Raw genomic sequence first — 16,803 nt, forward strand, 5'->3', positions numbered from 1 at the left:
ATCACTCAAATTTTCTTTTTTCTTTGAATCACTCTGAAATTCTTAAATGAGTGTGGTGTAGGCCTATTCTTAAAAAGCCTATAGGCCTATCTATGTATTTGTTAGGTTATGCCTTCCAGGCCCAGGCATTCAAACGGAAGAACATTTTTCCGATGTAGCCTACACGAAGGGAGCATAGAGCGGATAAGTTGCAGTGTTGTCTCCGTTGCCCCGGTAGGAGGAGACTGCCCTCAGTGCTATGCCTTCCGCGTTTCCCCCTAGTTACACTGTCCCGATTGCACCACACACACACCCTCTATTTATCTTCATCAAGGAAAAATAAGTCACCGATTCTGCCTGCGTCTCGGAATCCCCACAACTTGCCCTATTAACACACAACATCGTCCCGGTGTAGTCGACCGCCTCACCCATGCATTGCAGTCCCGGGCCCCAGTGCACCGGCTCCGGCCATGTCGGCCAGGAATGCGGCGGCTGGCGGCTGTGACAGAGCGCGAGTCGAACCGGCAGGTAAATAAAACACAGCAAAAGCTTACCTGTTTGCATGTTTACACTGTCTGGCGCAACATATGCAATGTGCGGCATTGAGATTTAGCTGAAAAGAGAGTATTTTGTTTGGCATTTCGTCCCCGGTTGACCGTCATTTTGCGCTATCTCAAAACTAGGTCATTAGATCAGTAGAGCAAACTCTGTACGCCATTTATGTAAGCCTGCACAACGGTTTCTTTTGTCATATCGTCCGCGTATTGTACTTAATATGGCATTATTCCCGCTTGTCAGTAACGATAATGTTACATGTATGTTGTATGTGTAGTGTCTGTGTTCTTCTAATGTTGAACTGAATGACCAAACCAGGCAAAGGTTAGCTTAGCAAATGTAGCTAGGCCTGTTTGCCAAGGCAAAAAGTCTCAACCAGCCAAGTCTGCTGTTTTTGTTTAGTTTGTTTGGTTGTCGCTGTGGATATTTTTGACAGTGTCATATACTATAATATAATGGTATAACTAGACCTAGTGGTGTCACGTTGTTTAAAACTAGCATTAGTACTTGCTGCTCTTAAGGCCTAGATACTAAAACGGTTGAACGACTAGCTCAACCATTTGTTCAGTGTTAGCCAGGACGAAGCGGGCTTTGCTGTTAGCTGTGCCATTCCACGGTCTCTTAACATATCTGTTTAGCTGTCGATAGTTAAAGCACTAGCGTCATTTCACTGTCTTTTAAACAGTTTAGTGTTCCTTGCTTACCTGTAAACACAAGCCCACGCTGATAGAATATTCTTTTGAGATTTTGAAACCTGTTATTTGGGGTTCAACAACATTTGAGTCCTTCCCAGACCCTAAACTTTAAAGTGTGTCACCTTTAATCAAGTTATTTGACACATATGTTCATTTATTGCAATGACTGGACTGTCTGATGTCAGGAAACATCTTTGTTTTTATTTTTTTAAATGGTATTTAAAACATCCTTAGCGACTTTATTCAGGCCCTATAAATAGATACCAAATAATGAGATGTATCCTATGTTAATATCCTTCCTGCTAAAAAAAATAAGGGGAAAAAAGTTTAAAGCAATGCGTTATGCATTGTTGAGATGATGCCTTTGGCATGATAACTGGTGTTAGTTAAAGTATAGCGCTATATCAATTTTATTTATTTATTATTATTATTATTATTATTATTATTATTATTATTATTATTATTATTATTATTATTATTATATAGACTATAGAAAAAGTAGGTCAAAGGATCATTGACCTCAGTTGTCCGTTTCCCCCTTCCCCTTAGACAACACACTAATTGTATTTGTCTATTTCCGGGACAGGTGATCAATAGAAGAGGGGGTCTTTTGAAAATCAATTTCAACCACTGTGCTTGAATTGTAGATGACTTAAACAAACCATTTATGAAAGTAGCACACTTTCAACCTCATTTTCAACAAGTTTGTGTTTTTTAGGCTATATATGCAGTTTAAAAAATACATTGTTTGTTTTTTAAATGGGTGTGCGTCTGCGTTTATATATATATATATCGTACACTATAGCCTTCATCAGTTTGGATGAATTATGAAAAATATATAAAAAGATTAATTTCCCTCAACGCTGTATACTGCCCTACAAAGGAGAAAGGCAGTAACTCAATTTTTTTCAAAAATTTGTTATTATCATTTTTGTGCCATTGAAGACATCCTTTGTCATGTGGACAAATATCTTTTCTCAAATGTGTTCTATTTTGGAGAAAATAGGGGGTCGTTACAGTAACTTCAAAAAGTCCGTCTGAAACCAAGGTAAAAAACAGTAACTCAGAGTTACTGCATCTTCCTTTGTTTTGTGGTGCTGAAGCAAGAGTTACTGTACTTCACCTTTGTTTTGCCTCACTTAAAAAGGGATATTACTGTTTTTCAACACTTTTAACATTGATTTATTTCTGTCCCTCTCAGTTCCATACAGAAATCAAGTTTCTAAAATTGTATATCCGATCAAGGCACTATTTTGCTTGCTAGCTAGCAAGCTAAGCCTAACGTAACGTTACATTTGCTTGTGATTACACAGAGAGCATCAAGCTAATGTCAGACAGCAGACAACAGCCTTTTACATACTCCTGTTAATTCAGTTTCATTTAGGACTTCAGAGGGGTTTACTAAACTTTTGTTTTCACTGTCAAGGTTGATAGATAATAGATAATTTTTTTTAAAATATTCTCAAGTTATAAGGCAAAGCCCACCCTCTAAACACATTTTATTTTAAATAAATATTAGTAGTTTCAAAATGCTCAAAAACCTCCCAAAAGCTTTGATATAATTTGATTTTTAAAAGTTACTTTGACACATTAAAAAGTGTACAATAATGCTATAATATAATTATAAATGGTGCAAATAAATAATAACGTAAAGAATAACAGTAAAATATAGCTTACAATTTCATTGTACAATATAGGCCTATCATTATCAAACTAAATATGTATTCACATTGGTCATTAATCTGCTTTTTAAAGCTAAGGTTTCCATATAAAATGGAAGTTACTGCCTTTTGCTTTGGTATGACACAGTTTGTTTTTGTAAGCTATGCAAAGGAATTTATATTACATTTATTTAAAACAAGACACATTTGTGTGTGGATCGGAAATGTGTTTGTGAAACTTTATTATAGATGGATTTATTTTACATTTATGTATGACGGTATCCATTTGTGTGTGCATTGAAATGTATTTGTGAGAAGAGAGTCATTTATATATAAATTACAAAATACAAGTGTGAATCCTTCTCTGTGCATTCATTAATATTGATACTGATCTGAGGCCATACTCTCGGAAGTTACTGCCTTCTTCCTTTGTAGGGTAGTATAGTGCAGGCAGTCAACCTAACAAAGCACACCTCCTGCTTTGACTACAGTTTAAAAAAATATATATATTTAAAAAAATTGTCTGCTGTAGTTTGTTTGGAAGAATACTTAAAGGCCTACTTCACCGGTTTGAATATGAAGGTGTATTGAATTCTGAGATCCTATGTAGTATAAATATGCGAAAAAAATTGAAATCGGTTCATCCTAGCCTGAGAAAAGGCAGAAAGAGTGTTTTTTTAACCCTATATTTCTCTTTCCCGTGACATCACAGAAAGAGAAATATAGGGTTAAAAAAAACTTACTTTGTAAATATTACTGTGATGTCTTTTACTGTGACATCACAGTAATATTTACAAAGTACGTTTTTTTTAACCCTATATTTCTCTTTCTGTGATGTCACGAGAAAGAGAAATATAGGGTTAAAAAAAACACTCTTTCTGCCTTTTCTCAGGCTAGGATGAACCGATTTTTAAAAAAATTGCACATTTATACTACATAGGATCTCAGAATTCATTACACCTTCATATTCAAACCGGTGAAGTAGGCCTTTAAGTCTCTGAGGCTGTTTGCAAGGTCCTAACAAGACCATCATGATGAATTTCTGGTTGTAAAGCAATTTTTCAAAATCTTTATCAGTTACCTCTTAGAAATTGCAAACTCACAATTTTTATAGCATAAAATGCAGAGGTGCATGGGAGAACATATTGATATGTAGATGAAATTGATTCCCACCCCTTCACAACCAGTTACAGCTCATCGGGTCTTTTGTGTTTCAGAAGATGTGCTTGTTGAGGAAAGCCACTGCAGTTCTATGTTGTTGCCCGTCCTGATGACCTCATCCTCAGCTGCGGGTATGTCGTTGAACATGGAGATGCCACGGAAGCGCAAGGGCAGCATGGACAACCAGTAAGTAGTAGTGTGATTGCTTTAATTTTTTCTTGCAGAAAATCTCATAAGTCCAGAGATATAAATTGTTACCATTTTTTCCCCTAGAGATACAAAATCTGTTTCCATGCTTGACGTAGATATGGATGATGACCTAAACGGGTATGTGTGCTAATAAAACACATTTTACTTAGTCCTATTTTGCATTAGCAACATGGTGGTGCTAGGCATAAATACATTTTAAATGTGGTTTTCTGCTGTACAGGTCAGATGGAGATGAACAACACGTCAAAATGAAATGCTTCAGGTTGGTTATATTTGACAGCACCGCATTAATAACATTTACACATTCTTGTAATATTCTCGTCACTCTTAAGATGTCTGATTGTTGAAGAAATCTTTACAGATGCACATAATCTGTAAAGGGAATCTTCTAAATGATTTACTATTTTTAACATGTCTGCAGGGAACCTCACAGCCAGATAGAGAAGAGGAGACGGGATAAAATGAACCATCTCATTGACAAACTGTCAGTCATGATCCCTACTTGTAACCCCATGTCCCGTAAACTGGACAAACTCACTGTGCTCAGAATGGCCGTGCAGCACTTTAAATCTCTCAAAGGTATACATGTTGATCGCTCGCGGTCTATTAAAAAAATGAATCTTTTGACTTTGTCTTCACTGGTGTTTTTCTTCATTTATGATCATTTATATTCAATAAGATGTTGCGTAAAACTATTTCTGATATTAGAAATAAAATCCTTCATCCATCTGGCGAAAACAGTTTGGGTGATCATTTTACCTTTTGCTGTGATTTTCTTTTAACATATGTTGGTTAACCCAAAGGTTTGTTCTAATCACGTCTAAGCACATGCCCGCACGTGGTTCTTTTTTTTTTTTTTTGCATATCACCCAGATCTCAACAGTTGACTTAGTGAGAACAAAGTTATTAATGTGAAAAGTAATGTGTAGATGGGATAATACAGTAATCTAACATCGGACTGACCCTGTAACGTATCTGCCCGTCTATAATTTCAGGTTCAGGAAGTTCTTTTTCTGAAATCAACTACAAACCATCATTCCTTCCTGACGAGGAGCTCAAACACCTTGTTCTCAAGGTAAACTTACTGTTATGTTATGTAATTTATACGTGAGAAAGCGAAACTGCATTCAAATACCTTTTTTTTTAAATTATGGATAATGTCCTGCTAAATGAATGATAAAAAGCTAATAAGTACATAACGTGTCAATTACTGCGACATGCTTTATTCAAATGCCGCCAATCAGCTTTCTGATAGCGGTGATTCCTTTGCTTTATTATGGGTTCTTCTGTTCATTAGAAAGGCTATTTTCCTTTTGTACCCGATTGTCAGTAGTGCACTTAATTTTCATGAAAGTAATTAAAATGTTTCTTTCTATGTAGTTAAATAAGTAAAATATCTACTCATTGGCCTTGTGCTATTGTCTTTACCATGTCATCACTCTGGATCCCCTTATCTCCCCTCATGTTTCTTTGTCATGCAGGCTGCAGATGGGTTCCTGTTTGTAGTGGGCTGTGATCGTGGGAAAATAGTTTTTGTCTCAGAATCCGTCACGAAGATTTTAAATTATAGTCGGGTAACGCTTTTACATTTGTTGCTGTATCTTCAGCATCCTTGTTCTTATGGAACCCTGGACACACCAGATTGACTGTGTTTTTTTGGAACAAACCAGCTTGGGCTTTTGGCATTGTTCGCACATATTTCCCAGTAATACACTTAACAAATACAAACCTATACTTGCATTATGTTATTAAAAAAAAAAAATCTGTCATTACGCAATTTTAATTCATGTACCAAGTTAAATATATTAATCCTGAAAATGAAAATTATTTTAGTTTTAATTCGTTACTTCTATAGATTATAATCAAATGAGTAATGGTACATTTAATGTCTGGATAGATCTTTTAAAGTTCATCCGAAAATTGCCATATTACAGTTAAAATGCCTAAAAATCAACAATTACATTTAATACAATCGCACATCATTATAAATACACATTTGTGCTTGAGCTCAGGTTAATGTGAAAAGATCATACTTTTTTATTACTAGAGTAAAAGGATATTTTATTTCAGTTCTAAAAGAAAATACTTTGTTCTGGTTTGCAGACACAGATTAAGCCTAGTCCTGGAATAAACTGTACTTTCAATGGACAATCTCCATTCATCATTCTATTTAGTCCAGGACTAGGCTTATATCAGCGATTCTGAAGAACGCTTGTTGTCAAAATCAGTGAATATCTCCTCACATTCCGCTACCTGTGCATACTGATGAAAATAAATCTGGTGTTTATACACAGCCAAGGCTCTGTACACTGGTAGGTAAACAAAGGGGGCCCACCATAGCTAGCCACATGCCCGTTTGGAGCCTAGGCTGTGTCCTAACACTTTTTTCCAGTGCACACACAGCTACCTGTACAGGTAGCTGTGTGTGCACTGCAAAAAATTACGAGGAGATTTTCACTGATTTTGACAACAAGTATTCTCCAGAGTCGCTGACTCCACATTTAAATCTCAGCTCCGATCAGTATCTGGTGTGCTCCGGGGTCAACAGTACACAATGTATATTGTTCCATTTCATTAGGAATTGCCTAAGATGCAGAAAGGTTTTCACATTTCTTTTAGAAACCATGTTTAGATTGGTTTGATAAGTTGTCTGTTTTTTCCTACAGGCGGAGCTGATTGGACAGAGCCTGTTTGATTACATACACCCAGAGGACATGGGAAAAGTGAAGGAGCAACTGGCGGCTTCTGAATTATACCCCCGTGAACGGCTAATAGATGCTAAAAGTAAAGCAATTCATTTTTGTCTCTTTGAGTTTGGGTGTATGCAACAGCACTTTTAACACTCCGGCCATGTCTACAGCCGGTCTGCAGGTCCAGGCTGACCTCCCAGTCGGTGCAGCACGGATGTGTGCGGGCGCTCGACGCTCATTTTTCTGCCGCATGAAGTATAATAACATTTCTGTAAAAGAGGAGGAGAAGGAATTCCATGCTAGCACCTCCAAAAAGAAAGGTAGGGAAATTATTCAAATGATCCATTCAGGTTTAGTGTAATATGTATCAGTTTCACCTCCATTAATGAGAAGAATTGGTGTAAACCAGAGTTTTTCAAACTGATGCAGAATTGATGTGGTGCAGATTTTTTTATGTTTTTTTGGTATCTACTGAAGAATCTGCTCTCAAATCATTCGACATTCTTCAAATGGTGACAATCTGTGTGCGGTTTAGTTTTTTTCCTGTGTATACTTATTTTGTGATATGTGCCAACAGAGTCGCAGAAACACTGCACGGTCCACTGTACAGGCTACATGCGCAGCTGGCCTACCAGTCAGCTGGGAGCCGAGGGGGAGGGCGAGGCGGACAAGCAGGACAGCTCCCACTTCAGCTGCCTGGTGGCGGTGGGGCGCATCCACTCCCACTCATCTCCTCAGGTTAATGGAGAAGTCCGAGTTAAACCCACAGAGTTCATCACGCGCTATGCCATGGATGGCAAATTCACCTTTGTCGATCAAAGGTAGAATTTCATTTTAGTGATGGGGTTTTAGACAAAATTCTGATGCATAGCTTTGTTAACATCATGTGTAGTCATAGAGCCATTTCTTACATATTTAACACTGATCAAGGAAAGACTGTTTAAACTTAAATCAGAACAAATCTTTACCAATTGATTTGCTCTTTTAACTCTAAACTGTTTCTTCTTCAGAGCGACTACCATACTTGGTTATCTTCCTCAAGAATTGCTTGGGACATCATGTTATGAATACTTTCATCAAGACGATTTACCGCATTTAGCTGACAGACATCGAAAGGGTAAAATATATATTTTTTAAGTGACTTTAAATCTTTTAATCTTCTGAGATCGAATGATTAGTATTTTTCTTAAATAATGCCTACATTATTCAGTAACGTACAATTTGGTTCAGATTCCAGTTTACAGTACAGCTGCAGTGTTGTTACGTACATGCTGTACTTATATTGTTCTCTGCCTTAAACATTATTTTTTATTAATTTTACACTTTATTTTCTGTCTCTTTAAAGTCCTCTCTGACATCCTCCCTGTTTGTCCCCCACAGCGCTGCGGAGTAAAGAGAAAATAGAGACAAACTGCTATAAGTTCAAAACAAAACATGGCTCTTTTGTCACTCTGCAAAGTCAGTGGTTTAGTTTTGTAAATCCCTGGACCAAAGAAGTAGAATACATAGTGTCAACCAACACAGTAATATCGTGAGTATATGCTTTGGTCCGTTTGTGTGTTACTGGAGTAAACTTTGAAAGATACAGTATATTAATCCGTTTTTCTCATTTAATGACAAGGTATGAGCGCAATCGAGCCATTCGGTCTGGAAACAAGTCTGAACAGTCGAGCCATTCCAAGACTTCTGAAGGTCTGTTAGAATACAAAAGGTCTATAATGAGGTGATCTTATTGATCAGATCTACCTGTTGCACTGTGATACGGACCAATGCTGTTTGTGTCACAGCTCATTGTGTGAAGTATATGTTGTCTGTTCCTTTCACTTACAACTGTTGTTCTTCTGTTAGAAGATGGAAAGAAGGCCCTTCCAATTATACCAGGCATCTCCACCTCACAAGGAACCATGATTTATGCTGGAAGCATAGGGACCCAAATTGCCAATGAGCTGCTGGATTTCAACAGGTGTGACCTCAAAACAGAGCACGTCCTTTTTACTTTTTTAAAACATATGCAGGAGTTGATTTACAAAAGCCATAGTTGTTGATGGAGATGTCACTTTCTGCATATTCAAATTGAGCTGTGTCTGTGTTGCTCTAGGATGAACTCATCTCCTTCTAGTGGTAACGCCAGCCCGTTCAGTACAACACAGGATAAGTGTCCACCAACTCACAATCAAACCAGCAACAATGTAAGTCTTAATGCATGTGAATCTTTGATCATGTGTGCATCCGTCCTAATGGGGTGTGAAAGCCTTCATGCATTTGTAATGAAATGCTGCTGTGAAAACTGAAAATTCTTCACTGGTTTATATACAACTGTTCATCCACCTTGCTGATAATGTGGACTGCCTTTGGTTTTCTGTAATACAATGTTCAAATCCGAAAGTGGAAAGGTTTAATTTTGTCTGCACATATTTGATACTTTCCCCCTTTTCCCTCCTTCATGACTAAACTCCTGCTATGTTGCTGCTGCAACTTGCTCCTCTTTTGGTCTCTAGGTGCCAAATGGAGAGGCAGCAGACATGGAGATGCCAGGAAAGTCCAGCTCAGAGGAGGAGCCACAGGGCGCTGCATTGTCTGGAGGAGACACACTCATGGGTACTCATGATCCTCTTAATGAAGGAATTTACAACATTTTGTTTATACGATTCATAAATAAACAATGTACAATATTTATACAATAGCTTGCTATATACAACAACCCTGTTTAATTATCTGTAATAACTCCGTTAACCTGTATACTTTTTTTTCTTATTTTTTTCTGTTACTCCAACAGGAGATTTGGAGAGCGTGGTCGGACCGAGCCTTAGTAGTCTTAGCAGTGATGAAGCGGCGATGGCTGTGATCATGAGCCTCCTGGAAACAGACACAAACTTAGAAGAGGCTGTGGATTTTGAGGAGATGCCCTGGTCCCTATAGAATCTGCTCCTACAGTGTGATGAGGTAGCACACTGAAAACAACTTTTTTTGATGACAAGCACTGCTTGAATGCTAAGATGCAGCATTCCCTTTTGTTTTTATTTATTATTTTACCTTTTCCAACATAAGCTGTGTAGTCTTTGTTTGGCTGCAAAGACAGCGAGCGGGATCAACAACAATAAGAGACTCCTATTTTACCTCTTCAGAAGGAGGATGTGCCTCTGAAGTCTACCAGCACCAGAAAACTGTTCCTCACTGCTTTCCTCACGCCTACTGTTGTCCTCTGCTTAACTGATGAGGCCGCGCAAGGTTTATGAATCCCTGAAAAGAATAATGGTGGAGTGTACAGTACCTTGGGATTCTTGCTAAAATGACTTTGCTCCAACTACATTTGAAAAAAGGTTTTGGTGCGTTGATGCAAAAAAAGAAATATATATATATATATATATATATATAGTATATAGCACTGAATCGATTTAAATGTTTTTTGTAAAAGGTTGTTATATGATTAGGTACTGTATGTTTAATTAAAAATGCGAGGAAGAGACCTTGACAACCTGGCCCGTCTCTGTGACGCCTCAGGATCCAAGCCGCTGGTAGCCAGTGTGCCACGGCAGAACACACTTCCACAACCTCTAACTTTGAGAGTCACCTCATGACGTGCCACTCAGAGATTTTCTCTTAGCTTGTCAGTATCTGAACATTATCCACGAAAACAGTCTGCTAACCTCTTTTCTGGGACACTGACTTGAATATACTGTTAATGTGTGGATCTGGTATCATAGCAAACACCATGACTTCAGGCCAAATCTGTCTTAAAGGGATATTTTCCATAGGAAGAATATATTCATTTATTTAGTTTGGAAACTTTATTGACATTTAATCCTCAGATGTTAATGCCCTTTATTTTATTTGCCCTACCTCGGAATTTTTACATTTCTTGGCAGACATTATCCACCTTCATGCATTTGTTGGAGTGCAGCCAAGTTTTGGTGCTTGACCATTTAAGAACGTTGGATTTGTGAGCACTAGTCGTTGTCCAGCAGCGGAATCTATTTCACATCTGTGACATCTGACTTGAGGTTGTTCTTAGTCTGATGGTAGAAGCGATAACTCAGGCAGGGATAGAAACAGAGCAACACAACAAGACAGTTCTTAGTAACCGTAGCAGTATTTTGTCCTCAAGTTTAAAGTTTTACATATTTCCCCACACACTGTGCATTGGTCTGAGTCTGTACTAGTTCCCCTGTGTGTCTATGTTTTAAACTTATTGTCGTTACTTTTACGATCTTGCCGGTAAGCCATACCTTTAGTTATTTTTCTGTGTTCTATTACGCACTGACAGCCGTTTAAAAGACATGATGTACATGTCTTATGACGTGTTTAATTCGCTTATCAATGGCACACAACATCGTCTGATGCATACGGTTCATGAAGGGATTATGCAGAGCTTTCATTCTATATATTCTAAACTTTTAGGGTATGCTTTCTCTCTGTTATTGTCACTCCCATATCATGCATGATGACTCAACAAAAAAAGTCCTGATGCTCTAAGACATACCGCTGACTTGTTAAATGACATCTGGTGAGAACTTGAATCGGTCATTGAGTTGTATGTAACCCCATGCAATTTACCTCATTTGGAGTTTGGTTTTGCCCATACTTACAATTGCACATCTTGGATTTTACAAACACCATGTGACGGTGATAGTGATTATGTGATAGCCTATATGTTTGAAATGCAGGCCTGTTGCATTTCTTATACCTGAATAATTTGACTGATTACATTGCTGGAGTCTCATGGGAATGAATAGAGCAAAGTCAGTACATGTTAACTCAATTTCAAGTTTCTGTCAAAGGTGTTTGGACTGTGTGAATCTTTCCCTCTGTCATTGGTACCCAAACCAATTAGTCAAATAAACCCACTGTTTTGCTGCCCACATATACAATTTATGGAACTGTGAAGCTTTAATGCCACACCATGTGTTCATTTTGGTATCTAGGGCCATGATTTATAGTCATCTCATGGGTTGAGTGTTAAGGATTATTTTCAGTAAGAACTCTTGTTTCAAGGGAAGATAAATGCCTGCCGTGAATCATGAAAAGTGCCGTCTTTTCTTTCTAAATGCCTGAGAATTCCCATGGATCCTCCTGCCTGTGTCATCCTCCTGCTTTTTTTACTTTGGAAATGCCTCCTCTGACACATGATGAACCTGTGATGTATTGGAGACTGCCTCCCGCATGACTAACATGAATGCTAAAAGGTATTGTTTGATTAACATGGCGCAACATGGAAACACCTCGCATGTCACAAATGAAGTGGAAGCTTGTTGGCAGACGAAATGGGAGCTGTACATGTTGGCTTCAACACTCACTACCTTCGCAAACAAACAGCTATGGAGTCGTGTCATAGCAACAGGCTGGTCTTTTTAAAAGGCATCCAGTCCATTTTGTATTTTATTTTTTTCTCCCATTTTTCTCCTTGTTCAATCACTGCACTGTTAAAGCTGTAATTTCCCCCAGAAAGCGCGATTTGACATTTGTCGCATCATCAGACTAGGTAAGATAAGACGGACGTGTGTGGGTGTGCACTGAAAAGGCCAACTATCACTGTACAGGAACAACGTCCATTACCTTTGGGCTTATGTTAGGCTGTTGGGAGCTTGTTACTGACTATTGTACAATTTCCTGCTACTTATATAAGTTCATTCTTGTTTGATTTTTGTCCTCCATTGATAGCACTTACTGTATTTGTCTATTGCTGTTACAATCGGCATGTCTGGGCTTTCTTCCTAGGTTGTCATGTCAATAAATATTATTTAAACCCTCAACTTAAGGCATGTTTTCAAATATCAAAATTGGCACGTTACACATTAAAAAAAGAAAGTAAGGACACATGAACTGAATTCAAAATGTTTTCAAGCTCTTGCCCTGTTTCTGTCTTCAGCAAAACAGATAGTCAGCAGCATGCTTTTTTAAAAGTAATTACTTTGCCACCTACTGATCCCACTTACAACCTGCCTATTTGCGCCCCCTGTGGATATTAACTTTGAGTAATTTAGCAAATGTGATGAGGCTGTGGTAGGTGCATTTACGAAAGCATAGCGTAAGCTGGGATTTGTTGTGTATATAAAGAGGATGGTGAATGCAGAGCAGTTGCTGCTTTACACGATGGGCCAAGCTGCTACACTGCCTCGTAGGAGAGGGGAGTCTTATGTGAGCGAGCTGTACGATTGGTTCAGGTAAGATTTTTCATTGTATTCTACCGTCAAGTGAAGCTGGTAATTAGTTTTGAGCTCTGCGTGCATTCAGGTAAAAGAAGAATTTGTTCTGTAGAATGTCAGTTTTTTTCAGCTAAATTTACAATGCACATCCTTGGCTTGGCATTCAGTTTCAAAAATGTCTTCTAATTTTATCTTAATTTTATCTCATTTAGCAGTATATGACCTTCAGGAATAGTTTCTCTAGTCCTACTCTTTTCCATGACTACACATTGCTGGCTGACCCTCATGGCAATGGTGTAGTAAGGTGGTTCAAAATCTTTCGGCCTGATTATCCTCATCTCATTATCCGCACTCACGTACAAGAGTATACCCAAGCTTTTCTCACTTGTGTAATCTTCACAGGTTGACCTTAATTCACTAAATTCTTCATTCCAAGGACACATTTCTCCTGCTTCATATTAGGGATGGGGCCGATCCGATCCAGTATCGGGTCCGATATGGCCGAAATCTGCGTATCGGTATCGGCCGATATCCAAAACCCAGATATCGGAATCGGATCGGGACTAAAAATAGTGGATCGGTGCATCCCTACTTCATATCTGACCCTTCATCCTCAACTGCCTGTGTTTTCTAGTGCAAAACTGAAATTGTTATTTTTCTCTGTTTATTAAAAATATACGTATATGCATTGTCTTTTTGTGATAGAAAGTTCATTAATGAGTGTCCAAGCGGGCTGATCACTCTTCATGAGTTTAAAAGGCATTTCTGCGATGGAACAGTGGGCAGTGAGTCAGCTGAGTACGCAGAACAGATATATCGCACGCTGGACAGTAATGGGGTAAGCCAAGCTCTCTGTGAGTGAATTTACGCTAAATGTCTGAGCATGGAGGAAATGCTTTTCCTTACAGCACAGGACAATAGTAATTTATCTCATTCATAATTATACATCACAATAATATGAACAAATAAATAAAAAGGGTAACACTTTACAATAAGGTTACATTAATTAACCGTTAATACGTGCTTTGTTTGATAAGCATTAAATAAGCATTAAATAACAGTTATGCTTAAAATACTTAACAAAGCATATTTAATGCTTAACCGTTAACAGCATTAACTTACAGTTTATGAATGTACCCTTATTGTAAAGTGTTGTTACCATAAAAGGTTTATTTTCCTCAGGACGGCGTGGTTGAATTCAGGGAGTATGTAATGGCCATCAGCATGCTCATTGAAGGTTCAGCTGTGGAGAAGCTGCGGTGGTCTTTTAAGCTCTATGACAAAGACCGGGATGGAGCCATTACAAGGGTGGAAATGTTGGAGATTATGCAGGTGTGTGTGTGTGTGTGTGTGCTTATACTGTGTCATACAATACTCAGTCAGGACCTACATTTCAAACTATGCTCTTCAACTGGTGTGTGTTATTTTTTTTCAAAGGCCGTTCATAAGATGAGGGTAGCGGCTGCTTTATCCAAACCCAACCCACTCACAGCGGAAGAGTGTACCAACAGGATATTTGTACGATTAGATAAGGACAATAACGGTGAGGAAAAGAGTTTCCCTTTTTTCTTGAGATCATGGTATAGTGTTATTTCAAATGTCTCGTAGTGAGAAGGCACTTTGTTTTATTTTTTGCACCTCAATAAACTGACCTGATAGAGTTGACAGTTTCTGTGGAAGTAGGTACATATTCCTATAAAAAAATATGTGTTTTTTATTTGGAACCATAATCAAAAAATTAACACTCTAAATAAGGAATCCACAAAAAACTAAAATTATCATACAGTCACAGAGCTTAAGAGATGAAGCAAGCACATAACTATAGCTGATGTATTTAATAAATGATAAACTACAGCACGTCCAAGGGGCACAACATGTAAAATAATGCTGAACCCCTTAAATATATGGTAAGTAACCCTTAAACTAGTAGATATGTTCAAAACATTTGGCCAAAAGTTAAGTCCTTTCATAGATTTTGCAATGTAAATGTTGCACTTAAATAATATTACTAAATTAATTATATATATATACAGTATATATTAGCTCTAAGCGAGCTAAAATTATTTATCACTCAAATTTACACATTTCCCATTAATTCAGGATGTTTCCCAGAAATGGGCATTAGCAGATTTTTTTCAAGACAAAGGGCAGTGAAAATATGATTGTTTAAAAAAAAGTTGTCTTGTTGCTCACTTTACCCCAGCTGTGGGGTAAACTGAGACAGACCAGAAAAATCAAGGGGGTAAAGTGAACCAGCTGGGGGTAGACTGATCCACTTACTTTTTCCACTCTGAAACTACCATAACAACACATATTGTAACAGTTAGAATCCTGAAAGCTAGCCACACATTCCAGAACTAATGTCGGACTAGTAAAAGAAAGATGGGGTTTGGTCAATTAAGCAAAGCAAATTTTCTAAACATTTGAAAGTAACTCTGAACAAAATCAAATACAACATATTATAATTCAAAATGTTTTAACAAGATTCAAATGAAAGATAGAACCAGTTAAATTAGAACACAGTCTGGGGGTCAGAACACAGGACCTTAGAGCCAGCTTTTGTCTGGGGGTCAAAGCATAGGAAAATCAGAACCAGAACAGTCTGGGACTCAGAACACAGGAGAAGACCCAACTGGATTATAACATCAGCCTGTCATACTCTACATTCCAGCCCTGAAGGTTACAGGGAAAGATGAGAAGGTGCTCTTTCCGTGTGGTTGCCCCAGGTCGTCTTCCTGGTGTATTTCCTTGGCATGATGGCTTTTCTACAATGTGTATGACATTAAAATAAAACACATGTTATGTAATATTACATTAAAATATGTTTAACACTAAACTTAACTTGTGCCTCATGGTGGGAGAAAGTGAGACAGTGTCTCACTTTCCCCCACCACCACAATTTGAGAAAAAACTACCTCTCTTAGCATTTCAGGCTAATCTTTAGCTAATATCATCACATGGTTTTTATACGTTGGTAGTTCATCAACACATATGATAGAAGTTTTTCTACGTGAATACATTTGCTTTGGCACAACAATCGATTAAGTTGACAGCAAGAAAATTTACTTTTACATGCAACATACCTATTTTGGTGAAAAAAACATGCTTACCACTGCACCATGAGGTCCTCTCTTTCAGGGCCATGGGGAAATGAGAGGGGCTTGAAAACATATATCTCACATGACCACTAATGTTTTCCGTTACCTAGATACAGGGGGTGGCTCACATTACCCGATGCCTCAGATTCCCCCGTTCTCCCCTATATTTATTTTGTTTTTGTCGGTACATTTAAAACCATAAAGCTCCTGCTCACCAATATCAGCACTTGCAGTGTTATTTGCCAATAACCTTGTTGTGTCTGTACTGTAGCCATCATCACTCTGGAGGAGTTCATAGAGGGAGCACTGGATGATGATTGGATGAGGGAGATGCTGGAATGTGACCCAAGCACTGTGAAGGTGGAGAGGCCCCTGAGGAGGGACACGATTTCAGGAACCCATGGTTGACCTGGAGTGTGGTATTCTTCTATTCACTGCAATTGGAGAAAACCAACGAGTGGATGTTTGCACTGAAATTTCCAGCAATCGATGCTGCGACACAGCTTCAATCCAATGTGACAAATTATATCATGGCCTGTTGAGTAACTTTAGCGTATAGGTAAACACTGGAGAGCAGTAGAACATTTGGGAGTTTTATGTTGCCACAATTT

General features: G+C 38.2%; 2 protein-coding genes across 5 annotated transcripts; both read left to right on the forward strand.

Moving 5' to 3' along the window:
* The first annotated feature begins 261 nt into the window (after window positions 1-261).
* On the forward strand, window positions 262-12,693 carry bmal2 (basic helix-loop-helix ARNT like 2). 4 transcript variants are annotated; one of them, XM_080027096.1, is made up of 17 exons: window positions 262-507; window positions 4,108-4,237; window positions 4,325-4,378; window positions 4,482-4,523; window positions 4,683-4,840; window positions 5,257-5,336; window positions 5,743-5,835; window positions 6,928-7,045; window positions 7,122-7,271; window positions 7,529-7,772; window positions 7,962-8,068; window positions 8,332-8,482; window positions 8,573-8,643; window positions 8,800-8,914; window positions 9,050-9,140; window positions 9,450-9,549; window positions 9,728-12,693. In XM_080027096.1, exons 1-17 carry the CDS (start codon window positions 450-452, stop codon window positions 9,868-9,870), a joined length of 1,905 nt encoding a protein of 634 aa, XP_079883222.1. In that variant the 5' UTR covers window positions 262-449; the 3' UTR covers window positions 9,871-12,693. The 4 variants fall into 4 exon arrangements, with proteins under 4 accessions (XP_079883222.1, XP_079883224.1, XP_079883223.1 ...); XM_080027098.1 differs by having other exon boundaries at window positions 8,803-8,914; XM_080027097.1 differs by having other exon boundaries at window positions 4,111-4,237.
* A 348-nt stretch (window positions 12,694-13,041) lies between these two features.
* On the forward strand, window positions 13,042-16,600 carry LOC307250976 (guanylyl cyclase inhibitory protein; the record flags this gene model as incomplete). The annotated part of the gene is made up of 5 exons (XM_080028261.1): window positions 13,042-13,112; window positions 13,800-13,932; window positions 14,277-14,426; window positions 14,532-14,637; window positions 16,464-16,600. 5 exons carry the CDS (start codon window positions 13,042-13,044, stop codon window positions 16,598-16,600), a joined length of 597 nt encoding a protein of 198 aa, XP_079884387.1.
* Between the last annotated feature and the right edge of the window lie 203 nt (window positions 16,601-16,803).

This window comes from Ammodytes marinus (genome assembly GCF_949987685.1).
Source record: "Ammodytes marinus genome assembly, chromosome: 5".
NCBI classification, from domain to species: Eukaryota; Metazoa; Chordata; class Actinopteri; order Uranoscopiformes; family Ammodytidae; genus Ammodytes; species Ammodytes marinus.

Excerpts from the sequence above, each read along its gene's own strand:
- bmal2 (XM_080027096.1), top strand. The coding sequence starts at position 450 with ATGTCGGCCAGGAATGCGGCGGCTGGCGGCTGTGACAGAGCGCGAGTC. Across the intron at positions 5,836-6,927 it reads AGATTTTAAATTATAGTCGG|GCGGAGCTGATTGGACAGAG; the intron begins GTAACGCTTTTA and ends TTTTTCCTACAG. Across the intron at positions 7,272-7,528 it reads TAGCACCTCCAAAAAGAAAG|AGTCGCAGAAACACTGCACG; the intron begins GTAGGGAAATTA and ends ATGTGCCAACAG.